The 24,409-nt window shown below is 59.3% G+C and overlaps 2 protein-coding genes across 8 annotated transcripts in view; one reads left to right on the top strand and one right to left on the bottom strand.

Moving 5' to 3' along the window:
- The window catches only part of LOC131185301 (mitochondrial import inner membrane translocase subunit TIM16-like), a 30,585-nt gene extending 6,391 nt beyond the window's left edge, over nucleotides 1-24,194 (top strand). Inside the window, exons 7-31 of one of the 6 annotated variants that reach the window (XM_058157720.1) lie at nucleotides 491-541; nucleotides 3,059-3,145; nucleotides 3,295-3,377; nucleotides 16,223-16,277; nucleotides 16,393-16,450; nucleotides 16,529-16,674; nucleotides 16,758-16,853; nucleotides 17,178-17,321; nucleotides 17,486-17,609; nucleotides 17,774-17,949; nucleotides 18,101-18,209; nucleotides 18,356-18,442; nucleotides 18,549-18,691; nucleotides 18,936-19,040; nucleotides 19,158-19,243; nucleotides 19,320-19,461; nucleotides 19,799-19,888; nucleotides 20,369-20,485; nucleotides 20,966-21,101; nucleotides 21,191-21,282; nucleotides 21,381-21,467; nucleotides 23,184-23,268; nucleotides 23,345-23,481; nucleotides 23,607-23,672; nucleotides 24,039-24,194. In XM_058157720.1, the coding sequence (XP_058013703.1) occupies nucleotides 491-541; nucleotides 3,059-3,145; nucleotides 3,295-3,377; nucleotides 16,223-16,277; nucleotides 16,393-16,450; nucleotides 16,529-16,674; nucleotides 16,758-16,853; nucleotides 17,178-17,321; nucleotides 17,486-17,609; nucleotides 17,774-17,949; nucleotides 18,101-18,209; nucleotides 18,356-18,442; nucleotides 18,549-18,691; nucleotides 18,936-19,040; nucleotides 19,158-19,243; nucleotides 19,320-19,461; nucleotides 19,799-19,888; nucleotides 20,369-20,485; nucleotides 20,966-21,101; nucleotides 21,191-21,282; nucleotides 21,381-21,467; nucleotides 23,184-23,268; nucleotides 23,345-23,481; nucleotides 23,607-23,672; nucleotides 24,039-24,125 (2,589 nt within the window). In that variant the 3' untranslated portion in view covers nucleotides 24,126-24,194. Of the gene's footprint in view, nucleotides 1-490; nucleotides 542-3,058; nucleotides 3,146-3,294; nucleotides 3,378-16,222; nucleotides 16,278-16,392; nucleotides 16,451-16,528; nucleotides 16,675-16,757; nucleotides 16,854-17,177; nucleotides 17,322-17,485; nucleotides 17,610-17,773; nucleotides 17,950-18,100; nucleotides 18,210-18,355; nucleotides 18,443-18,548; nucleotides 18,692-18,935; nucleotides 19,041-19,157; nucleotides 19,244-19,319; nucleotides 19,462-19,798; nucleotides 19,889-20,368; nucleotides 20,518-20,965; nucleotides 21,102-21,190; nucleotides 21,283-21,380; nucleotides 21,468-21,591; nucleotides 21,634-21,798; nucleotides 23,117-23,183; nucleotides 23,269-23,344; nucleotides 23,482-23,606; nucleotides 23,673-24,038 lie in introns of those variants that run through there. The other 5 variants (XM_058157716.1, XM_058157717.1, XM_058157718.1 and 2 more) reach the window with 5 other exon arrangements.
- On the bottom strand, nucleotides 7,564-14,803 carry VASN (vasorin). Of its 2 annotated transcripts, none has more exons than XM_058157727.1 (2): nucleotides 14,663-14,803; nucleotides 7,564-10,008 (listed from the first exon to the last, which is right to left on the bottom strand). In XM_058157727.1, exon 2 carries the CDS (start codon nucleotides 9,996-9,998, stop codon nucleotides 8,016-8,018), a length of 1,983 nt encoding a protein of 660 aa, XP_058013710.1. In that variant the 5' UTR covers nucleotides 9,999-10,008; nucleotides 14,663-14,803; the 3' UTR covers nucleotides 7,564-8,015. The 2 variants fall into 2 exon arrangements, with proteins under 2 accessions (XP_058013710.1, XP_058013709.1); XM_058157726.1 differs by lacking the exon at nucleotides 14,663-14,803 and adding an exon at nucleotides 12,964-13,019.
- Nucleotides 24,195-24,409: the final 215 nt, after the last annotated feature.

Here is a 24,409-nt window from a genome sequence, read left to right on the forward strand (position 1 = left end):
TGAGGGCTTTGTTGGGGTGGTTCGGGGTGGAAATGTACAGCTGCGTATCATCAGCGTACAGATGATAATCCACCCCGAAACCACGGATAACCTCGCCCAGCGGCTTCATGTAGATGTTGAACAGGAGAGGCGAGAGAACAGACCCCTGAGGCACCCCACAAGTGAGGCGCCTTGGGGTCGATCTCTGCCCCCCTGCCAACACCGTCTGTGAACGGTCAGAGAGATAGGAGGAGAACCACCGATAAACGGTGCCTCCCACCCCCAGTCCCTCCAACCGCCGCAGCAGGATACCATGGTCGATGGTATCAAAAGCCGCCGAGAGATCTAACAGGACCAGGACAGAGGAACATCCCCTCAGTCATATTGGCAGCAGCATCAGGGATTAGCTCCCCTTCCCACATTCTCTGGCCTGGCTGACCATGCCCAGGGTTGGAAGGGGGGTTGGGCTGGGGCAGAGCTGATGACCACTGGGCCTCTCTTTGCTCCGCAGGACAAAAGGCTGCACATCTTTGACCCACGGGCCAAGTCGGTGGCCTGCCAGGTAGAGTATCTGGGGGTTGAGTTGGTGCCAAGTGGGGAGGGCAGAGGACCCATCTTGGGTAAACTCCACACAGCGGACACCATCCAGTCCCATCTAACACACAGACACACACCTGGGTAATTCTCAGGAGGAGGAGGCAGGAAGACCTGTCCGTGAAGCAGCTCCAGGGGTAAATGGGTGTCAAGGGGAAGCCATCCTCGAAGTCCAGGCTCAGCTCCCAGATTGCAAGCTGCTGCCCAGCGTCCAGAGCTAGGAGTGGGACTGCTTGGAAATAGGACCACGCAGACGCCCCCTGAGGTCAGGCTATAGCCCCCCTTTGTAGCCTTATGGGCAGACTCTCTCCCCGGTTCTTGATTCTCAAGGAGGCCGTGGGAAGCCAGGAATGAGCCAGCGTGCATTCAGGGACCTTATTTACAGTGGTGAAATCCAAATTTTACTACCGGTTCTGTGGGCATGGCTTGATGGGTGTGGTGTGGTTTGGTGGGTGTGGCTCGGTGGGCATGGCAGAGGAAGGATACTGCAAAATCCCCATTCCCTCCCCACTCCAGGGGGAAGGACATTGCAAAATCTCCATTCCCACCCCACTTTGGGGTCAGCCAGAGGTGGTATTTGCCGGTTCTCCGAACTACTCAAAATTTTCGCTGCCGGCTCTCCAGAACTTGTCAGAACCTGATGGATTTCATCCCTGCCTATTTACAGTGTCACCCCATGGCCTGCCCATTATGCTGGGACAGAGGAGGGCCAGAGGCTCCCCTCCTGCTGCATCTCTTCCCTCTCCCCCCCCCCCGACATTGCACATCTGGGAGAGTGGTGCAGGGGTAGAGAAGCCACAACAGAGGTGGTGGTTGGAGCTCTGCTCTGCTTGGGGGTCATTGCACACACCACACTCTTCCTGCTTGCCCAAGGCCCTTCTGTGAGCAGGGCTATTCTGGCAAAGGCACCAGGGGACAGAGGGTCATTGGGGGCTGTGTAGCCAAGGGGAATGGGGGTGACTTGAACCTTGGGCTCAAGAAGGGTGGAGGGGGAAAAAAAAATTTTTTGTAAAACTTTTTGAATAAAAAAAAAAAAAGAAGGGTGGAGGCTCCCCTGAATTAGCCAAGCGGAGGGTGGGGGGCTGAGGTCAGAGGAAGCCATGGCTGGGCAGAAGACATTGCTGGCTGGGAGTCACAAACCACAGAGCTCCAGGCCGGCTGTGAGTCAAGCAGCTGATGATCTTTGGGGAGGCAGTTGGGGGGCTGTTCCCCCTCCTCTTCATTCAGTGCTGACGTGGCTGCCATCCTTTTGTCTGGAAGTTACCACTTTCCGCCTGTTTCCCCACGAAATGGAGGGACCTGCATGCGTCATCTCTGCTGTCAGTCTCAGAGCTTTCCTGGGGCAGGAGAGCAGCGGGGGCGGAAGGGGGCTGAAATGGGGGGGGAGGAGGAGGAGGAGGAGGAGCTCTACTTCTTCCAAGCAGCGGAATGTCTGTTTCCTCCCTCCTGCTTTGCTCTGTGGCTGAGGGAGGTGGGACAGATGGGGAGGGTCTGCCTGTCTATCCTTCCTGGGTAGGAGGGTCTGACATGGCTGGATCGGGCCCTGGGCATTGGGCCAGCTTAGCAGCAGTCTTTTGATCCTCCAGGCCTCGTAGCACAGTCTGCATGGGTCTCTCTCTAAGGTCTCCCGCCCACCCCCCAGCGAATGGGGGTGGCACCTTCTCTCCACTAGCATTGGCCAGGAAGGAGGGGGTTGGAGACCAAAAGGGCTGATTGTGGTACCTGCAACTTGGAGAGAACAGGCCTTTTTCAGGTGTTGGCACCCCAAAGGGCTCTGCCCAGATCAGCCGGGCTGCCTGGGCTTTCCTGGTCCGAGAGAGGGCAGCCAAAATGCTGCTCTTGCCTCCTGCCTGTAGTTTGTCACCCACAGCACCCCGCAGAGCACCCCACAAAACTCCCATGGAGTTGAAAAACAGCTCAATGTCCCTCCCCCAGTGCATTGCAGTCCTTCATCTGGGCGGAACCTGACCGACCCTCCAACCATCTGAGAGGCCAAGGTCCTTTTTATGTCTGTCTCCGCCACCGGGCAGTGACACTGAAGGGTGTTCCCTGCCACCCTCTACCCTCCGGCAGCATTAAGGAGAGCCAAGTGGAACCACTGTGTAACTTCTTTGGGCTGGGAACACCAGAGCCACCCGTCCAGTTGCTCCCAAGGTCCCCTCAGCAACTAAGAGTTGCAGCTGACCACAGTGGGGGTGGGAGTGGGGGTGGAGGCACCCACACACCCACTTCCTTTCACACAAATTCTGCCCAACAACCAGCAATCTGGGAGAGCTGCAGTGCAGTGCCAGCCCAAGGAGCCTTTGGGCCAAGGAACTGCCCCAAACTGGTGCCCTTCTTGACTCCAGACTGGATGGAGGCACTGATTTGAAGGGACTCACTGGAGGGGGGGGGACGTGTCCCATTCCAAGGGTCTCCTCTGTCTCTCCTCACTAGTAGGAATCTGGAAGGTAGCCCACCCCAACTGTTCATCTTCTCCCCACAGACTGTCCTGGCGCATACGGGCGGCAGGGAGGCCCGGCTGCTGTGGGTGAACGCGGAAGGCTGCTTCCTCTCCGTGGGCTCCAACCAGGTGGGGATTCTATCTGCCTCTCCTGGGGGGCTGGGGGGCTCAGGTAGGGGGCGAATCCTGACAGACTGGGGGCCCTCACTCTGCTCCCTCCGGAGAGGATGACTCTGGAGTCTCTCCGAAGCAGCCCCTCAGCCTCGCCTCCCTTCCAGATGATGGAACGGGAAGTGTGCCTCTGGGACAGCCGCCAGTTGAGCAGCTCTCTGACCTCCGTCACACTGGACGCCTCCCCCAGGTAAGGAGTTGCACAACTCCCAGCGTTACGGGGTGCAAAGGGGTGGCAGGGGTGGGCCAGGCTGGCGTTCCGCCACATTGGCCCAGAGGCGGCTGGGCACGGTGGAAGGCCCCAGGGCTGCTGCCGTTCCTCCCCACGCCACCTGGCCCCACCTGCCTGGATTGGCCCCTGCACTCGCAGCTCCTCTAATGGAAGTGTGGGGCAGCCAGGGTTGCAGTGGGGATCTTGCTTAAAGTAGCTGACTAGAGGTGGGCCCATCGTTTCCGAGATGAGGTGGGGAATAAGTGGAGAAATGTTATGTGGACATTGCAACTTCCACTCCTCAAAGCATTCCTTCTAGGATCCTTCCAGGTCACCAGGATGGGCCTCTTCGGCTTTTGCCCTTTCCCCAGACCTTCGTGGTCTCCAAGTGGCATCACATTCCTGGGGTGGGGTAATGTCCTTGCAGCCACTCAGATGGGGGAGGCCTCGCTTCCTGGTAGGCTCTGATTTCCTTGGACTGTCCAAGGGGCAGCTGCAAGCATGGAGGAAGGGGTCAAGCGATGCCAGGTTGGTGGCTTGTTTGGGCTACCACTAATAACTGCCAAGGAATGTGTGGGGCTGGTTGGTGCTGCTTATCTGTCTGGCCCTGGCAGGTTTTGCAAGGCTGCCATCTTGTTGCCATCAAGATGATAACTGGGGGATATGAGGGGTTGATTCTGACGGGTGGGTGGGGGGCTGTGTGGGGGAAGGAAGCCCCTCCTTCCCAGCAGTGGGACTGTTTCTGGAAGGCTACTTAGCTAGGGAAGCCTGCGCCTCCCTTCTCGCCCTCTGGAAACTGAGGGATGGTTGGCCAGGCTTTTTGCCTTCTGTCCTCTCCTCCCCCCAATGCCTCTCTCCAAGTGGGGAATTGAGCTGGGCCTGCTTTTTTGACAACTTTTCACTGCTTGGCTACAGAGAAGAGTTGACAGCTGCTCTCCGGCTAAGGAGAGCCAGCTGTGGTGAGCTGCCCCTCTGCCCACCTAGCCTCTCTGTGGCAGGGGCTGCTGTGCCCTCAGCCCTTCAGCGCCAGCACCCTGCTGTCCGGTTCCCAGGGCAACTCTGGGAATGGAGGAAGCTCCAGCAAAGGGCATATTGGCTCTGTAGGGGGCAGCGGGGGAAGCAGGCCTCGTTGCTCAGGAGATCTGGGAACGCAGGGCAGGTAATGCCAGGGGCTTAGCACAACCGTAGCCCCCTCCCAGGAAGGGCTGGTGGGCACGTCAGAGCAGCCTGCCACACTAAAGCATGGTGGCCTTGCTCCAGCCCTGGCTCCCCCCTGCCTGCCTTGCTCCCTAGATTTTGCAGAACCTTCCAGCCAAGAAAACCTGCCAGGCTTCCTATCTAGCCTGGTGGAGCTGCTCCCATCCATCTTTCCATCCAAATTGGGAGAAGGGGCTACGTTTTGACAGCATTGGAGGTTGGTGTGGGGCTCTCATCTCACAGATCTGGCCTTGCCTGGAGAGGCTGTGCTGGAGCTGAGCCTCATCTGACTGGGGGGCTTCAGTTGGCAACCCTTCTAGGAAGCGCATCACCAACATGGATGTCTCGGCAAGCTTTGTGTCCCGGCCATCCTGGAGGGTCTCTGCCCGCTTCCCTCAGGGTATCTGAGTCACCTCAAAGAAAGAGCAGCTGGCACCCCCTTTGGCCAGGCCTGGTCCCTGTCCTGTGGCTATAACCGGCAACGTTTCCAGGGGGCACTTGGGGAGGCTGCCAAACACTGCAGTGAGGAGGGTCTCTGCCCCCCCTCCTCCCCCATCCTTGGAGGCTGCAGAGTCAGCCCTTTTCCCTCCCCGGGTGACTCAAGCAGCTGGCAAGCTCTGAGCTCCCTGTCTTCCAAGCCTGGAGGAACTGGCCAGGACCCCTGGATGGGACTGGCTTGGCTTGGGCATAGGGCTGCTGCCTGCCTCTTCCCCCCCCCTTTTCTCTTCTCAGCTGTGGTTGGAAAATCCACGTGGCTCATAAGGAAAATATTTGCTTAGCAGCCGTTTTTGCAGGAATCTGCAAAGTTAATTTGAACAGTCTGCTGGGGATGACAAAGGGCCCATTCAGTGGGTCAGCCAATTCCTGTGGGGAGCTTCCTCGGTGCCGCCCATTTTCCCCAATTTCCCTGTGGGCCAGCGACTCCCAGGGGCCCTCTGGCTTCCCTGGGGACTGTCCTGCTACTTCCCAGCCCCAGAGGGCAGTCCAGCTTTGGTGCACTCCCCCCCTTTCCTAAATTAGCTGCCCTCTGACACGATTGCTGGCATGGGGCTGGAGAGCTGGGTGCCTTGTCCTACCAACAAACGGGTGGTTGCTCTGGAAAAACCTTGGTCAGCGGATCAGGCCTCTGACCCGGCTGGAGCGCTCTAAACAGGGCTGCAGAGGTGCTTCTTCTGGCCTCAGAGCCTTCCCTCTGGCTGTTGGAATCCTCCCCATGGTTTTCTTGGGGTCTGCATCTGCATCTGAAGGTGCCACCTGTTCAGGAGGGAACTGGTTTCTTTCCCTTTTACCACTTGTGGTGTGAGGTTGCGCCTTGCTAGATCTGCCTGGGTGGCATTGCCAAGGTGTTTCTGGGGCAGCTGAGAGACCACCCTGGAGGTGGCGAGTGCAAATGAGCTCCGACCTCTTCAGGACCCCTGCCCAGAGCCCCTGTAGAGCAGCAGGACCTTCTCCGTGGAGGGGGAGTGAGGGTCTGCTTGCTCTGGGTCCAAGGGTCAGATCTGCATGATGAGCACAGGGGCTTCAACTGTTCCCTGTCTCCAGAGGCTCTTCTGGCCTGACCAGCCAGCAGCTCCTTGGAGAGAATCCACCTGGAGTTCAGGGAGGCTGGTAGACTGTGGGTCAGGCCAAGCTGTGCAGACACCATGAGAGGGGGGCTTCTGGGGGGCTAAAGCAGGGGGGGCTTCAGAAGAGAAAGGGAGGGGAATTTCATTCCCAGCACAAGAGCCATTTGTGAACTAACCCTGATTTACCAACTGAACCCAACTGTGTGCATTCATGTATCCCCTGAAGCCATGATTTAGCCAGCTTGGGTTTCGGTGTTGGACTGACATTCAGCTTTCCAAGTGCCGAGTGCCCATCTCCTGCAGCCTTGAGGAGAGAACTGTTTTGGAGCTCCGGATCACCGCTCTGCCTGAATTCCAGGCAGATCCCCTAATGCGGTCCACGTGGTGCCTGCCTGATCCAGCAGCCACAGCCGCAGGCTTGGGAGGTGGGAGAAGCTGGCTGGACCCAAGGCCGGCCAGGCAGTAGCAGCTGTGTAAACACTGCTCAGGCTTGGCCGGAGCAAAACTATGGCTGACGCTGCCAAAGGGGGGACTGCCAGTAGGAGGCCATAGCGGCCCTGTCAGGCTGGTGTTGGGGGGGGCAGTGAGAGGGGCTGCTTTAAGGGATGGCTTCTTCCCCTCTAGGAGTGGGCATCCTCTGGAAATGGTAGGGCAGGCCTCTGCCCTTGCCTTGGCCTGCTCTGGGGTCATTTCCACTGGTGCCTGTCCAGCTGAAGGGTGGCCCCCGCCCTCTTGCTCTTCGAACAGAGACTTCCCCCTCACCTGGGTCTGACTGTGCCTGTCGGGCTCCATGTGGTTAGCAGAGACTGAACAAAGGGCAGCCCAGAGGCTGCGCCTAATTGGTGGTTTGAACCACTTTTGGTGGTTTGAATGTGGTTCCTTGACTTGGGTGTGGATCTGTTCCTGTCGACACAGACCCTGCTGTGCCAGCAATGGAAACGTGCAAGTCTAGATCAGGCCCAGTGACCTGCCCCTCACCTGGCTTACTTCTGTGAATCCAACCATGTGTTTCATCCAAGAATTAAGTCCAAACTGCATCTACTCGGAAGAACCTGCTTCTAAGCACAGGGAAGGGCCAATGGATGCCCCGGCCCAGAGGCCTAATTGGCCTGCCCGGCCTGGGCTGTAACTGACTTCCTGGTGCCTCTTTCCAGCTACTTGGGAAAGGCATTAGGGGGTGGGGGGCTCTTGCAAAGACCCCGTGCTGTGGAAGCTCTTTGGCCTCCAGGGCTGCAGCTCAAAAGGCTGGCATTGCAAGCAGATGCCTTGGTGTGTTGTGCAGCCAGGCTCAAAAGGGTCAGTGTGAGAGTGTCTTCCAGCACATTCTGTATTCTCCGCCTGCGGTCAGAGCTGGAGGCTGCGTGTTTGCACTGTGCACCTTTTCTGCAAGTGCAGCCTGTGAACAAGGCTCTTGCTGACGCTCACTTTTTTCTACAAAAGCATTTATAACTTGCACAATCTGTACAAAACTTATTTTTGTACAAAAGCATTTATCATCTGATTGTACAAAACATCAGCCTGTTAGGAAAAATGACTGCCCAGGAGGAAAGGGATCAGGCGGTAACAACTAAGGCTTCAGTTTTGGGCCACTGGGCTGCCCGGAGGACCTGGTCTCTTCTTCCTCCTCCTCGATTAATGGAAGAAGCTCTGCTCCTTCATGTGGGTTTTGTTACAGCTACCCCCATAGGTCTGTAGGGTTGGAGTTGCCCGTGGCAGAGGACTCGGGTGCCAGCACATGGGGTCCTCTTGCTGTGGGAGGTGGCCTCTTTCTGTGCTGCTCTTTGGCCTCTCCCTGGACATTGTCCAGACTGGCACCAAGGAAGCCACCGACACCCTGATTTGCCTTTCAGTGGCCCTAAAAGTAGGAAGGGCCCAGGGCCCGAGGGGGGGCAGTGTCTGTGAAATGGGGTTGCATGAGAGGCACCTCATATTCCAGGCTGAGGGGTGCTACAGTCTTGGGACTCTGCTTCACCAGATCCCCCTTCTCGCCACACATTGCTACCCCCTCCAGCTCCAACGGACCGGAGCTGGGGGTTCCTGGGGCAGCCTGGGCCTTCCTCTGCTTCCTGCGCTGTCGTGCATAGTAGGAACCGGTGACCGCCACCCCCAGCAGGAGCAGCACAGCCGCCACAGAAAGCGCCACCACCAGGGGCAAGTCGGGGCCTTTGCCCTGGGTGACAGGGGCATGCTGCTGGTGGGTTGCGTGCAGCGTGTGGGCCTCCACGCAGAGCTCCTCCTGTGGGGCCTTGTCACCCAGGGCCCCAATGCAGATGTGATATGAGGAGTTGGGCTTCAGGGCCCGCACCGTATATTCGGGCAAGGCAGCTGGCAGACTGAGGGTGACTGGCCGCTTGTCTGGCCCTGAGAGGTTCCAGTAGGTCAGGCGGATGCCCTTGAGCTGAGGCTTGGAGCGGATGTAGTTCTGCAGACCCACTTTGATGGAAGTGCTCCCCACGTGCTTGATGGCTATTTGTTTGGCCTGGGTGAGCTCTGGTGGAGAGGTTGCCTGCCCCCTGTCTACTTCACAGTACAATCCGGTGAAGCCCAGGGGACAGAGGCACTCCAGGTGGCGATTGGGGCCTGGCTGGCACAGGCCCCCATTAAGGCAGGCGTGTGGTGGGCAAAGCCGAGCCTCGGGGCTTGGCTGGCCCTCCGGGGCGGGCGAGGCCGTGGTCATGAGGCCACCATGGCTCGTGGAGGGGTTGGGGGTGCCGGCCTTTGGGGGAAGGGGCCTGCTGCTGGGAAGGGGGCTGGTGAGTTTGGGGCTGGTTGCTCGTAGGGTGCTGGTGGTGGTGGTGGGGCAGCCAAAGTCTGCATACTCCAGCTGCTGGAGCAAGCGGCCTGCATTTTGGGGAGGGAAGTGGCAGCGGGTCTCTTCTGGCCTCCGGAGTAAGGTTTTGCTGAGTCTGGCCCAGCTGACGATCCAGCTCATGTGGCAGATGCAGTTGAAGGGGTTCTCCGCTGCGGTGACTGCCCTGAGCCTGGGGAAGGAGGCAAAGAAGTCCCAGGGGAGCCCATTGAGGTTCAGGTTGCTGATGTCTAGTTCCTGCAGCTGCTGGAGGTGCTCAAAGTCCTCTGCCCGCAGCTGTGAGATCAGGCCATTCCCTGCCAAGCTGAGCCTAGTTAACCCGGGCAGCTGGCTCAGGACCCCGGGCACCCTGGCGAGCAGGTTGTCCGAGACGTCCAGCTCATGCAGGTTGTGCAGGCTCTGCAGGAGCTCCTCATCCACGCTGCCCAGGCCCAGCCCAGCCATCTTCAGGGACTCAAGACTCAGGACGTGGAAGGTGCCCGTCTCGAGGGCTGTGATCTTGTTCCGGCTGATGTCCAGCAGCAGGAGGGTGGGCAGGTTGAGAGGTGGCACCGTTTGCAGCTGGTTGTCCTGGAGCTTCAGTTCCAGGAGGTTTTCCAGCGAATCAAAGGCGGCTGGGTGAATGGTCTGGAGCTGGTTGCGATCCAGGTAGAGCCTCTCTAGCAGGCGCAGTCCATGGAAGCTCTCGTTGGTGATCTCCTGCAGCTGGTTGGAAGACAGGTCGAGATTGTGGAGTCCCGGCAGTAGCTGGAAGACGTTGTGTGGCAGACTAGATATGAGGTTCTGGGAGAGGTCCAAGAGCCGGAGAGCAGGCAGCCCTGCAAAGCTGTCCTCACTCAGTATGCGGAGACCACTCTCAAACATGTACAGGTGGGCCGTGTCTGGTGGCAGCCCCTGCGGGATGGCAGGGCTGCTCCTGGCGATGCAGAAGACGGTCTGGGGCTGGTTGCACTGGCAGTCAGCTGGGCAGCCCTGGGCAAGGCTTCCAGCTGGGAAAAGCAGCAATGTCCAGATCAGGGGGAGCCTCATGATGGAGATTCTGCAGACAGAAAAGCAGAATGGTGGTGGGTCACCTCTGACCTCAAGGGCATTTCCAAAGCCCCTGTGGGCCACCCCTGCCCAAGCTTTTTTCCTAATGCAAGTCCTTTTGGATATTTGCCTGACCCCAGGACTTTTCTGGGAGGCAATCCTGGCTTTTACCCTCCACTCCCTCCACACACACCATGGTCCAGTCTATGCACCTTCTCAGGGATCAGCAGGAATGGAATCCCAGGGGAGAAGAGCTTTGGTCCTCCCAGCATTCAGTCATCTCCACGGATCAAATGAGGAGGGGCCAGAGAACCAAGAGGAGGGGGCTGGCCATTTGCAGAAGAGACCCTGGCTTATTGGGAGGACATGCAACTGCTGGGCAGACTATCCTTTTGGAGCTAAGAAACATCTCCCCCCCCCATTCGCCAGCAGCTGGCATGCACCGCCACTTTGGGGCACTCTGACTAACTTGGCTTCCACAGACCCCTCCAAGCCTGTGGGTGGGGGAATGTGATTTTGATTTTATGGAAAGCCAGCAAAGGAGGGCTCCTCCCATTCAGACACTAAAATTGTGGCTCTGCCCATCCCTATCCAAGCTCTGGGGAGGGCAAAACACACACACACACACACAGACATCCTTGGCAAGGATGGGCAGCCTGGCTTGGAGAAGGCAAGGCGGATCCCAGCCAACTCAGGTGTGCCCCCAACCTCTACTGTCCCCTCAGCCAGCATGTCGCCTCATTTAATAAGTGAGATGATTAACTTTGGCTGTGGGGCTCTTAGAAAGGCTGCTGCTCACCAGGTGATCAACTCTGGAATGTGCAGCTGGAGGAGGAAGGGGAGGGCCATGAGTTCGCTTGCAAAGAGAGAGGCCTCCCCCCTCTCTCTGCACTTTCAGAGACTGAGCCCCCCCCCCCAAGCCCACAGCACTCCTCACAGTAACCCTGCCCTGCTCTCGTCTGATGCAGGGGGTCCAGGCCAGGGCTGTGAGCAAAGGCCCTGGAGACCCCTGATGTTTGCAGTGGGGTTGACCCTGTCTTGGGAAGCGCCACACTTTACAAGGTGTCCTCATGAGGATGGCATTGATTCACATGTGGTTAATCCAACCGTGGTTTTCTCCATTGGCCTGGAACCAGCCATCAGCCATTGTGCTGGCCTTAGGCTTAGGGACCGAGACTTGAATGGGTTAGGCCAGGAGGAAGGCACAGGGCTGCAGGGAAGCTGCTGGTGGACTTTGGCCTATGAACACACCCATCTCACCCCCCAATCATGGTTGGTTCTGCCCCATCCCTTCATTCATCAATCTGGCTGGGGAGGGGATGTCACCAACCTTCCCCATTGGGGGCCTCCAGAGGAGAGGGGTCAGAGCAGCTCCCCACCCCGCCTGACACCTCCAGATTTGGGCAGCTGATAAGCAGCCTGCTGCCCCCAATGGCCTATTGGGAGACATGGCTCGCCGCCCAGCTGGCTCCCTCCGCACACTGCAAGGCTTGGGAGCGCCTGCCTGGCTTGGAAGCCATCTGGTCCCAAGATGCCGCTCGGAAGGCACCCCACAGGCTCAGGCTAAGAAAAGCACCAAGTGGGGCAGCTGGCAAAGGATCAGAGGCTCCTTGACCCACAGCAGCCTTCCCTGGAGCCAGCCCAGGGTGGGGAGGGGAAGCCACAGGGCACGCCCCATGCAGGCTGGTTGGGGGTGGGTGGGTGGGAAGGAACTGCAAACACCTGGAGGCACTGTGCCTTCCAAAGCAGCCAGAGGGCAAGTAGTCCCATTTCTGGTCTTCCCTCCCTGTATCATTTTGCCTTTCCATGAAAACGGGTGGGGGGAATGCTTAAGGGGTGCAGCAGGTCAGAGGCCCTGGCCGCTTTCTGGGTCCAGGAGGTTTGCTCCCCAATCAAGATTAGGTGGCCTCACGCTGGGTTGAACTGCTCTGGAGGGGGGTAATGCATAATCCAGGACCCTTCAAATGGGGAGCAACGGGAGGGAGGAGGGCTGGAGCAGGAGATTGGCTGAGAACTGAGAGGCTCAGGTTTCCCAAAGACTAGGCTGCTCTTGCTCCTCCTCCATGGCCAGGAAGAGCCTGCGCCCACTCTAGTGGAAAGGGGACAAGACCCCTCCCTTGGATAAGCCCCCACCCCCGCTCCTGCACGCTGCCTCTGCTTCCTTCTCCAGCCAAGCTAGCCATGGAGTCCCCTGAGCTGCTCCTCAGCTTTGGGCACCCCAAGCATCCTCTCCTCCCTTCAGAGCTATGCGGGACCGCAGCCAGGAAATGAGCCCCCAGCTTGGCCCCACACGGAGGGGGCAGCTGGGTCTTCTGAGGATCCTGTGGGAAGAGGATGCACGTGCCCGCCTGCGCTTGGGCAGGCTGTCATTAGCCTGGCACAGGCGTAACCCCTAATTAGGCCAGGGAGGAGCTGCCTAACCCGCATTCCCATGGCCAGGAGGAAGCGGCGGTGGCTGCAAGAAGTCGGGCAGGTTGGGTGGCAGCAGTGGGGAGTGCCCACTTGTTTGGTTTGGACAAACCATGGTAGCACCCCTTGCAAATGGGGGAGCGAAGCCCCCAGCAGTGAGGCTGGAGTTTCTCCTGATGGGTGGCACAGAAGAAGCCTCTGTTCAGCTTGGGGTGTCCTGCAGGCCTGGGATTGAGGCGCCTTTGCACAAGGTTGCCTTGTCCAGGTCGGCCCTCCAGCTCAAGGCTGGAACCAGTTCAGGAAGTGGGCTGAGGGGAGATCCCTGACATCCATCCCCCCCCCCCAAGATGGCAAGAAAATGCAAGCTTTACCCCGCATTGCAAGACAGTTGCTTGGATGGTGCTACCAAGAGTTGTTTTACCCCCCACTTGGGGGATAAAACAGGAGTAGCTGCCCTGTAGAAGCCCTCTGCCCCTTTCCTTCCAAAATTAATTTCTAGCTTTCCCTCCACTCTGTCTCCCTTCCTCCCCCCTTGGAGGACTTGGCAGCCTCTCACCTTCCCAGCCACAGCATTCCTGGCGCCAGCTCTCTAGCTCCCCCACTCCCCAGTGCTGGGGAGGGGGCAAGCCAGCAGGTAGCACTCAGGTGCTCATCTGCAGTGTGTGGGAGGCTTCTGCCCACCATTCCCTCAAGACCATCCCCTGGCCTCTGAAAGAGAATTCCATTGTGTGAGCAGAGTGGCAGAGAGTGCTTGGCTGGTGAGGGCTGTTTTTCTAGTTGGGTCCTGGGCAGCTGGCTAAGTGAGAGATGTGCTGATGCCCCTGAGCCCAGTCTATGTGTTGGCCACAGGCTCTCCTGCTACCCCAGGAAGTGTGCCAGTCCCCAAGCCCAGCATGTGGGTGTTCCCAGCTGGGCATCCTCTGGGCCAATTTGACTGCTTAGTCATGAGAAATCACAGCATTGTGCACTCATCTTGAACCCACAACTGTGTACAATCTTGGAACCAGGTTCCTCCAGAAATGCAATTCAACTGTTTGGTCATACCCAAGCAAGGGTGCAGATTCCCAGCCTGCAAACTGCTTCCTTGAGTCTCAGAGCATCGGCAGCTCCCGACACCTTCCTAAGATATCCCACTCCCACCCTGACTGGAAACAGGAAACTGGTCTTCCCTCTGGCTGGTCTAGCAGGCAGGACCTGTGCTCTATTCCCAGGAAGGAACAGCTTCACCCCACCCTAGGAGGGGCTCAAGGGATGGGCCCCTTTGAGCTGGGTCCACTCAAGCAGCAAGGAGGCCTTTGCTAAGCAAAAGCTGCTTCTGGGAATCCCCTCCCTCCACCCATCCTCCCTGGGGACAGGGCCCACAAGCCACTGCCTCCACCTGGGCAGCAGCACTGGAGGTCCAGCAGCTCTCCAATGCCCCCCTCCCCACAGCCCTCCAGTGCTCCCCCCACCAGTCCAGACTGTATTGTCTCTTGGCAATTCTTTGAGGAGGGGAGCGAGCAGAGGGGGACTGGCAGTGATCCAGGTGCCTCCCCAGACCTGAATTGTTTGCCCTGAAGAACAGGAGGAGGGGGGCTCGGGCACCCTTCCCGGCCAGATGCCCAGCCAAGTTCCTGAGCAGAGGTCTGGAGGACAATTCAACAGAGACAGGGTGAAGTGAGGGGGGGGGGCTGAAGGCAAGGCCACCTGGGTCGAGGAGGAGGGAGCAGCCCAACAGCTTCACTTTCTCTTGTTAAGGGGGGGATTCTGTGGGGAGAGAAACGGGGAAGGCTGGCTGCCTCGGCTCCCACCCAGGCCGGCTTGGGCCCTGCTGCTTCAGGGTCTTTGCATGGCTATTTAAGTGGGGAGGGCCACTGTGGGATCATGGCACCCAGAACAGGGCAGGAGATGCAGTTTGCCAACACCCCACTCCGGTAGGCCAGAGAAGCTCTTGAACGGGCTGGCATCTGCCGGCCTCATGCCTGGAAGAGCACTTTACACATGTTCAGAGTTGCCCAGGGCCCAGCCAGATGCAAACAAGTCGACAGTTGGTCTCCGGAGTTCAGCGACCTCCCACCGCCGTTGCCAGCTCCGGCCCGGACTCATCGCAGGGGAGGCGCGGGGATGACAGGCGGAGTGCCTCAAACCAAGGGGGCCAGGAGGCGGAAGCGTCCGTGCCCCTCCAGCGCCCTTCGTCGCCCTACCGTTTCCTACGGAGCCGCGCCGACCCTCTCCCTCCGCGAACCGAGGCGCTTTCCGGGCGGCGGGACACTTACCGACTGGGCTCCCCGAGACGTGGCAGGGCCGGGGTGCTGCTAGCGCGCGGCGCGTCGGGGCTGCTGCGACGCCCACTCCATCGCCGGCTCCGGGAAGCCGTGGCGACTCCCTCCCGGCCAGGCTGGCCGCGGCTCTGCTGACTCGGGTTTCAGCGCTCGCAGCAGGGGAGGGGCGGCGGGCGCCGATTGGCTGGGGAGCCCGGGAGGAGGAGCGGCCAGCGCCGCAAGGACCGCCCCCTCGGCGCGCCTCCCCCGCCCCTCTTGCTGCCCGGTCCTTGCCGGGGCACGTTGGGGGTGGTCGCGGGGAGAGAGTTTGCAGCGCTTTCCCTGCCGGACTGGCCGCGTTGCCTCCGGCGGGACTCAAACTGCAGCGCCCGCCCAGCCCTCGTCCGCCCTGCACTCTTTCCAGCCTTGGCCTGGCAGGGCGGACCAGCTGGGGCCGCCTGCAGACCGCGAGGAAGCTCCACAGGCTGGCCGGGGAGGAGAGCCTCGCTGGGTCAGGACAGGCCCATCTCTTGCCCCGGCCGCTGTGCCCGACCAGCCGCCCGCATCGCACCAGCCTCGTGCCGGGATCCGCTGGCGGCCCGTCAGACGAGCCGCTTTGGCGAGATCCTCCCGTCAGGCGCAAGGAGGCGGCTCGAAAGACCTGCTGGGCCTGTTTGGGGAGCGGGAGGGGCCGGGCTGGCCTTGCCCTTTGTAGAGCTTGGGCCCCTTTTCAGGTGGCTGCACCCGCCCCAGAGCGGCCTGTCCCTGCCCACAGCCCACGCCTCCTCCTCTTGCTGCTGCCCGGCAGGAAAGTTGCCAAGACTGCTGCTTGGGGAAGAGTGTCCCTGGCAGAAGGCAGCAAAGCATCCTGGGCCAGGCCTGTCCTGGGCTGGACTCTGCGATGGCCGCCTCTCTCTCTCTCCCTGGGCCCTCAACTCCTCCGGGCCCAGCCCACGTGCTGCCCACCCTGGGGGGGGGGCGGTGTTTGCAGACCAAGGGGTGGGGGAGAGGGCTGGTGGCTGGCAGGGCCCCTGAGAACAATGCTGAGGTGGATCTTGCCTGTTACTGAGCGTGACCCAGAAGCCAAGCCAGCAGTGAGGAGGAGCTGCCCAGGGGAGACAGAGATCCAGGGCTCCCTGCAACTACCACTACTGGGTGCAGGGTTAGCTGGCTGCCAATGCAGGGGCACGAAAGGGGCACTTTTCTCTCAGTCCTCTCCCAGTCCTGGGAAGAGGGGGGCTCCTTACTCCCACTTGCTTAATGGGAGATGCAGGCTGCAGGCTTCTGCTGCTGCAGGCAGCTGCATGGCTGGGCAGTGAAGGGGTTCCAGAGAGGAGTGGGTTAGTGCTCTACCCAGGTGCATGCAGTGCCGAGAAAGACTGTTCTCAAAAGTGGTTAGAGAGAGGCGGGGGGGGGGAGGGGAGTTGGCAGCACAGATGCCTGGGGACATCCCAAAAGCAGAACAGGCACGCCAGTGAGGGGTTGCTAGAGAGGGAGCAGCAGGTGCTCCTGGCAGGCAGGGAGCACCTGGATCAGGGCTCTGGCCATGTCTCCAATGGGCTTCTTGTCTCACAGGCCTCTGATCCCGCTCTTTGACCCCAGCTCCGGCCTTCTTGTCCTGGCTGGGAAGGTAAGTGCTACTGGTCTCGTGGGGCTGCTCACCGCAGGCCTACCCACCCTGTGGGAATGGAGGGCAGGCAAGAGGGGGTCCTGCAGCAGCGGCTCAGGCAGCCGTTCTCTTCCAGGGAGAGAAGGTGCTTTTCTGTTATGAGGTGCAGCCTGCGCAGCCGGCCATGGTAGAAGGTGAGTTCCTCCCCCCAGCTTGCTTGCCAGGGTCCCTGGGAGTTGGGCGCCCTTCCCCACTCACCTTGCTCTGCTCAGTCCACCAGTGCTTTCTGGAGACCCGGACTCAAGGGGCAGCCCAACTGCCCAGGCTGGCCCTGGACGTCACAGCCTGTGAAGTGATGAAGGTTTTGCAGCTGAGCGACTCGACCATTGTGCCCATCAGCTATCTGGTGCCCAGGAAGGTAAACTAGCCAAGTTGCCTGCATGGGAGGAGGTGGGGCCTCTTACTCCAGCAAGCCTTATTCACCCTCAGCCTTTCTTGCAGTCCACACATGAGTTCCACAAAGACTTATTTCCAGACTGTCCTGGAAACGTCCCGGCAGCATCTGCTCAGTCCTGGTGGGCTGGGGACAACACGCAGGTAAGGAGGGCTGAGCTCTCCCCAGTTGATCACCCCAAGATCTTCAAAGTCAAACCCCCCCCCCGCCACCCTGGACTCCACAAGGGCTTGGCACAATGACAGCTTCTTGAGTTTACAGCCATCAAAGCAGCAGGCCTGCCCCATGGAAGATTCATGGCCTCTCCTGTCCATAGGCCTTCCCCAAGGAGAGCCTGCTCTGGTCAGTGACATGTTCCAGCCCTGGCTAGCATTGACCCATGCTCTTGATTGTCCTGCCCCATAATGGCACCCTCCTGGGCCTTGGCTCCTCTGGCAGGGGGTAAACTTTTCCTCTCCTTGCTCCAGGTGGAGATGGTGAGTCTTGATCCTGCCCACAGGCCCAGCTTGGGCTTCCTCTCTGCCTGCCTGCCTCGTCTCGACCAAGACAGCCAGCATCCACCCTCCATCCACGTGGAGGCAGGGGATCAGGTCAAGGATCTGGACAACAGTGTGAGTGTCCGTAGCTGACAGGGCACCTGGTAGCTTTGCCCACTTCCAGGGTGCAGTTGTCCCAGCTTCCTCCGAGCAGGGATGACCTAGGCCTGCGCCCATTCCTCCCCTCCGTGCACCAGCCTCCAGCCCACCGGCTGACACACGGCATTGCTTTTTGCCAGGTGGGCAGCAGCCTGTCTTCTCCTGTCAGTTCTCTGGCATCTCCCTCCAGCGTTGCCCCAACTCTCTCTGCCACCAGTGGCTTTTCCTCCAGCTCAAGCCAGCGGTCCCTGCTGAATATTCTGGGTAAGGGTCTGTGGGCAAGGGATACCGGGGGGCCCTTCAGCATCCAAGAATGCCTAGGCTGCCTTAAAGAGTGCTTAGTTGAGGTGTGGATGCTGTGGGGCTCAAGGAAGATACATGGGGCAGCCCCCCTCCCAGACCCGCTCATCCCGTTCCTTCACCTCCAGGCCCGAGTTCTGCTTTCCGGCACATCGAGGGAGTCGTCTTGCCTCGCACCACCCACATCACCAACCTGCGTGGCTTGAGCCTCACCACACCAGGGGAGTGTGATGGCTTTTGCGCCAATCGCCATCACATCGCCATCCCACTGCTTGCCACAGGTGGACAGGTGGCCATTTTGGAGGTGAAACACCATCCCCACCCCCAGGGGCATGTTCAGTGTTCATGGCCTGCCGCAGATTGCTTGGGGGTGTGTGTCTTCCTCTGTCTTGGCAAAGGACAAGGAGGAACAGCTGAGAGCATCATACACATGGCTTTCTTCCCTGTCTCTGAAGCTCTCCCAGCCAGGGCGACTCCCTGACACCCCCATGCCCACCATCCAGAATGGGGCACCCATCTCGGATCTCTGCTGGGATCCCTTTGATGAGCAACGCCTGGCCATTGGTAGGGACCAGGGGGTCTTGGAGAGAGCCTCTCTCCTGGGGGTGGGGGCTGTGCACCCCAGCCTTTTGGGCTGGCGAGCCCTGCCACAGGGCCGTACCCCACCAAGAGGGTCTTTAGAGCTCTTCTTTCTTTCCTCTCTGGTGCAGCTGGAGAAGACACCAAGATTCGGCTATGGCGGGTTGAGGCAACCGGACTGCAGAAGCAGCTGCTGGAGCCAGAAGTGGTCTTGAGAGGTCAGCCCCCCTCTTCCTCCACCCCCTCCTCGTGGCTGGCAGAGGCAGGATCGGCCTAGGAAGCCTAGTGCTACTCTGAATGTGGCCTCTCTCCTTCTCACGCTAGGCCACACAGAGAAGATCTATTCCATCAAGTTCCACCCTCTGGCTTCCGATGTCTTGGCCTCCTCCTCCTATGACAAGACTGTCCGGATCTGGGACGTGCGCACAGGGAGGCAGGAGCTGGGACTGCACGGCCACACTGACCAGGTAGGGAACACAAGGGCCTCTCCAAGTTCTTTGTTACATCCGGAAGTATCCTGCAGAATAGCCAGCAATGAAGCTAACCTGGCAGCCCTGGCTCCCACCAGATGCAGCATCTGTGATGATGGCGGGGCATGCGGTCCATCATCAACCTTGCATTGAGGGTTGGACATCCTAACGGTGTAGCTCAGCATCCTGGAGCCGCATGCTGCTCATCCGGCCTCAAGGGTTGACCTGTTGTTGCTTTCAGATCTTCAGCCTGGCCTGGAGCCCCAATGGATGCTGCCTGGCAACCGTCAGCAAGGATGGCAAAGTGCGAGTTTACGAGCCTCGGCAGGCTGCCCAGCCCTTGCAGGTCAGCATCCGGGCAGGCTCTTCTGGAGGGTAACGCCCACATGTATCTCAGATGGGCCAAGAGGGTAGCTGTAGTACATTCTCTTTCTGAAGCATCTCCCCCCTTGCCCCCTAACAGGATGGTCCAGGGCCTAAGGGGGGTAGAGGTGCCCGTGTCACCTGGGTCTGTGGCGGCAAAAACCTGCTGGTCTCCGGCTTTGACAGGTAAGGCCTCCCCCTCTGCCGTCTCTCAATTGCCTGCAAGAGCATGGCCTGTCTCATCTCTTTCTTCCTCTTTCAGCCGCAGTGAACGCCAGCTCTCCTTGCACCAGGCTGAGGCCTTGGCCACCGGACCTCTAGCCACCATTGGCCTGGACGTCTCTCCCTCCATCCTCATCCCTTTCTATGATGTGGACACCAGTGTGGCATTCTTCACAGGCAAGGTGAGCCAAGAGGGAAGGGAGATCCTGCCACTCAGTGAGCAAAGGCTTTGTGGGCATGTCCAGGGAAGAAAGCAGGCCATCCGGCGCCAGCCCTGCAGTATCCTTGGGTGGGAGGATGGACAAAAAGATGGCTCTTCTTTTGCCTCTAGCCAGGCTGGGCATCTGGTGTGTGGAGCTCGGTTTCCCACTCAGGGATTCAGCTTTCTTCCACTGCATTTTTCCTGGCTGGGTTGAGTCTTCCCGTGGCACTGGTTTGGCCAGACGCTCATGAAAGTCTTGGGCAGGAACCCCCAGCCCAGGCTGCGCATTCTACCTCTTCTCTCTTCTGGGAGCTTAGGGCGATACCAGGGTCTTTGTCTATGAGGTGGTCCCAGAGGCCCCCTTCTTCCTGGAGTGCAACAGCTTCCTCTCCTGTAACCCCCACAAGGTGAGGCACCTGCTGGGACAGAGACCCAGAAAAATAGGGCTGGGATGCTGAGAAATCCTTTCAGGCTGGAGTCTATACTGGACTTGGTTTCTTTTGACACTGGGAGGGCCAAAACCTTGTGTCAGACTTTTGAAAAGGCTGCAGAGGGCAAAGAATGGAGCAGCTGCCCTCTGGCCTGCCGCACCCCCCAGCAGGGGTCCCAGCTAGAGGCTGGAACGGCATCCCAGAGGGGAAGAGCTTTGGGGCTGCCCTTCCCTCAATGCCTGTTGACCTACCTGGCCACCTGGAGGCCTCTTCCTCTGCCCCTTTGATCAACCTTAGGCAGTCTGGGGCTGCCCACTTGTGGCCATCCAGGGCCAGAGCATCCAAATAGCAGAGAACACTAGAGCTTTTGCAAGATCTCTGGGGTGCTGGTTGGGGAGTTGTTCCTTGCAGGATAACCGGTGGAAGTCAGTCTCTCTCTCTCCTCTGCTGCTCCAGGGCTTTCACTTCCTGCCCAAGACGGCCTGTGATGTGCGGGAGGTTGAGATTGCTCGGGCATTGTGCCTCCGGCAGACTTCCATTGAGCTGGTGGCCTTCCGGGTCCCCAGGGTCAAGGTAGCACACCAAGCCTTGGCTTTTGGGGCCAGGTGTGTGCATGCGTATGGGTCTGCCATGGGGGGGTGGGTGGGGAGGGAGTGTCTGTGTGTGCGTTGCTCAGACCTTCAGTCCACACTGCAATTGGCCAGCTTCAGTTGAATGAGTCAGTCATTCACAAACTCAGAATGTCTCTCTGTTTCCCATATTATTTATTTGTCCATTTATTTGCTCCAGCCCCCAAAAATGGGGAATGTGACCTTCTGTGGTACTAACGTCAGGGTCTTTTACTTACCTTTAGCCAGCTCTGTCCATGACAGGGACCACCCCCATCTCCTGCAGCTGTCCAGCAGCTTTCTTCAGGGGAGAAGAATCTAATAGCTCACCTCCCTCCCAGTTTAGAGCCTTTCCTGTCAGAGAGGCTCAGCATTGCCACTGAGGTCGTCCAAGGTGGCTTCTGTGTCCAGCGTCTCATCAGCCATGGATCATTTCCTTCCATAGAAAGAATTTTTCCAGGACGACCTTTTCCCCTCCACACAGGCGTGGTGGGAACCTGCCCTGCCAGCCACAGCCTGGCTAAAAGGTGCTAACAAGCAGCACCAAACCATCAGCCTGCAACCCAAGGACATGACCTCAGGTAAGAGGGAAGGAGGAGCTGAGCTGGGAGGGCTGAAGGAGTTCAGTGGGCATGAGAATAAGGAGCTTCTGCTGCCTTCCCCCACGCAGTGAGCCAAGTGCCCAAGGAAGCCCCCAGACGGAAATACCTGCTGTCCTCCGTCTACCTGGAAGAGAAGTCTGACGAGCAAAAGAAAGAGGAAGTGAGCCTTCATTCCCTTAGATCTTCTCACACTGGGGGAAGGGGTGATTCCTCTGCCTTAGGGTGAAGAAGCCCCCCCCTAACATCCGTTCTCTGCAGCTGCTCAGCGCCATGGTGGCCAAGTTGGGGAACCGAGATGACCCCCTCCCACAGGACTCCTTTGAGGGTGTGAATGAAGAGGAGTGGGTAAGAGCAGTGCTGGAAGGGTCACACTTGAAGGAGAGGGGCAGCCTGGCCACTGCCAGTTTCTATAAGCCCAGTTATCCGACTCCCCTCTCTCTCTCTCTCTCTCTCTCTCACTTGAGAGCAGCAACCAGGAAATGGAAGGACCTGCCTCCTTTACTTCAGGCAGGTGAGCCGCTAAGAGCCGGCTAGTACCAAAACTCTATCTGTGGAGTTTTTCACTTCAGAGGGATGAAATTTGTCCCACTACCCACAAGAGAGCTGCCCATGGCACATGACTTCAAGCAGCCGCCCCGACATTGCTCAACCTGGCCCATCTTTTATTGTTCCATAGGACTAGTTGCAGATGCTGGGACAGACTGACGCTGCCTCTCTTCCTGCAGTCCCCTCAGAGGAAGAAAGCATCAGACTCGGGCTGCAGGCTGCTCCCTGCCAGTTGGCTTCTCCCCCACTTGCCGCTTTAGCTCAGGGGCTGCACCCCTGCTGGGATAGGGACTCAGATCACCTGCTTACAATCACCCAGCGAAACCCCGCTTCCCAAGGACAGCCACATCTCCCCCCCAACACAGGGGCCCTCGGGTTCTGTCCTTGGCAGGAGCCTTTCTGTTCCATCTCAGGACCCTTCTGAGCAGGGACCCTTCTTGCTTTGCTGCTTTGAAGTTGGTGGGCTAGTTGCCCAGAAGTGTTCTACGGAGGGCAAGCTGCAAGGCTCTTACGGGCTCATTCACTGCCCACATGTGCCCAAGTAATTCCAGGCTGGCATCCTGAAGCTGGAGAAGCTTTTGCTCACCAGCCTCCTTCTCAGGAGGAAGCTCCTTTCTCCAGCTGATTCCGTCTTGCTGGGTGTAGCCCTAACATGAAAACCACTTTCCTCTCATTCTGGTGTCTCCTGTGTCTTTATTCTTACAGAGGATTACGCTGCTCCGACTTCCTCCTGTGGGGAAGAGGCAGAAGCTCACAGACAGTCCTGCTGTTGAAGGACTGGGGGGCAGGGGCAGAGTTACACCTGGGCTTTTTGGCAGCTTCTCACCACTTGGTGGGCAATCACACAGATTCACAGATTCCATTTCCCCAGTTCCTCCGACTGTAAGACTGCAGAAGTCGGCTCTGTGTGTGAAAGCTGTCCTGAAGATCCCTTGGGTGGGAAGGCAGAGAGGCCCTTTCTTTGGGCACCAGGGTGGGTCCTGTGCCGGAGCTCCTGACAAAGGCTCCACCACTCCAGGCTCACGAGCCCCTCCGGCGGCAGCTTCCCCTTGGACGCGGTCAAGGGAAGCCCCCGGGGGCGAGTTGGACGCAGCTCAGGGCCCCGCCTCCCTGGCAGATGGAAAGCCGGGTCTCTCGGCGAGAAGGGTGGCGAACCCTCACAGCAGCTCCCGGGAGCAGCTGGGCCGAAGCTTTCCAGGGTGCCTGCAGGGCAGGAGGCGGCATCGCGGGCCGCATCGGAGCGATAGCTTAGCGCTAAGCCTCTAGGTTCCAGATCGCCGCGGGGCGGCTCCCACGCAGTACCCGAGGCTGCCGTTGGAGTCGCTCACGCACGCGCCGCCTCATCAGCCGCTCGGCGCTCCTCCAAGGCTGCTTCCGGGACGAAGGGCCGCTCTTTCCGGCCGCACTCTCCTGCGGGCGTTCTGAGCTGCGCTCCCGTGGCGGACATGGTGAGCGGGAGCCGGGCGGGCGGGTGGGCGGCGAGGCGGGCGGGTCTGACCGCCGCTGTCTCCGCAGGCCAAGTATCTGGCGCAGATCGTCCTGGTGGGCGCCCAGGTGGTGGGCCGCGCCTTCGCCCGCGCGCTGCGCCAGGAGTTCGCAGGTAAGCCGGGGAGGGGCGGGGGCTCTCCGGGGCCTCGGCCGTTGGCGGGACGCTAAGCCGCCTTGTCCCCGAGCAGCCAGCCAAGCGGCCGCCGAGACGCGCGGGCGGCCGGGCGCCCAGTCCTGGGCGGCCTCCAGCCTCTCCGGGATCAGCCTGCAGGAAGCTCAGCAGATCCTCAACGTCTCCACGCTCAACCCGGAGGAGATCCAGAAGGTGAGCCGCGCTTCCGGAGCCGCCGCGGGTTGGGGCCGGGAGGGCTCTCTGCGCGACCGCGAGGCGGAGAAGTAAAGGGCCGAGCCGCTGAATCTGACCCGGCCTTGTCTGCTTTTCTTCGGTAGAATTACGAGCATTTATTTAAGGTGAACGACAAATCCGTGGGGGGCTCCTTTTACCTTCAGTCCAAGGTGAGTACAACGGGCTCGCCGCCCGGGCAGAGAGGGGAGGAAAAAAGACCCACCGGCGCTGCTGGTGGGTCGCTATTCTTTGTCGATGGCCGCCGCTTTAGATCCAAGGTATCTCTCGATTCCTCCCCATCCCTTTTTCCTGGCATCTCAGCATTTTTTAGTCCTCCAGATTCACGTGAACGGGCTGTAGCATCCGGATAACTTTGCCAGGTTGCAGTTGGCATGTTCTGTCCCCAGGAGCTGCTAAAGCCTCATGTGATCTGCCTTCTCCTGGGTGGTGCTGCCCTCCCGTGGCTGCTTGCCACATGCGAAGTGGGTGGACTCTCTGCCACAGTGTCTCAGGAGTGCCAACCCTCTGCCCTGCAGGTTGTGAGAGCCAAGGAGCGGCTGGACGAAGAGCTGAGGATCCAGCCCCCGAGGGATCAAGACTCGCCACACAAGCCAGGCACGTAGCACAGCCTCTCTCTCGCACTGGTGTCCCCTCTAAATTATAGCTAGCCAATAAATATCCCTTGTATATAGCTGGTCTTGCATAATCTTCAAAGAAAGGTGCCAGGATGCAGGAGATTCCAGATTCCTACACCAGCTCAGTTGCTGAGGTTACAAGATTTGCCCTCTTTTTGTATGCATCTTCCCTGGCAAAATGGGTTTGTAGCTGCTCCCTCAAGCCCAGAAGAAAAAATGTGCTTGCCCTTCTTGCAGAGAAGCCTAGCATGCCTCAGTGCAGAACATTCCCC

Source organism: Ahaetulla prasina, chromosome 14, assembly GCF_028640845.1.
Source record: "Ahaetulla prasina isolate Xishuangbanna chromosome 14, ASM2864084v1, whole genome shotgun sequence".
NCBI lineage: Eukaryota > Metazoa > Chordata > Lepidosauria > Squamata > Colubridae > Ahaetulla > Ahaetulla prasina.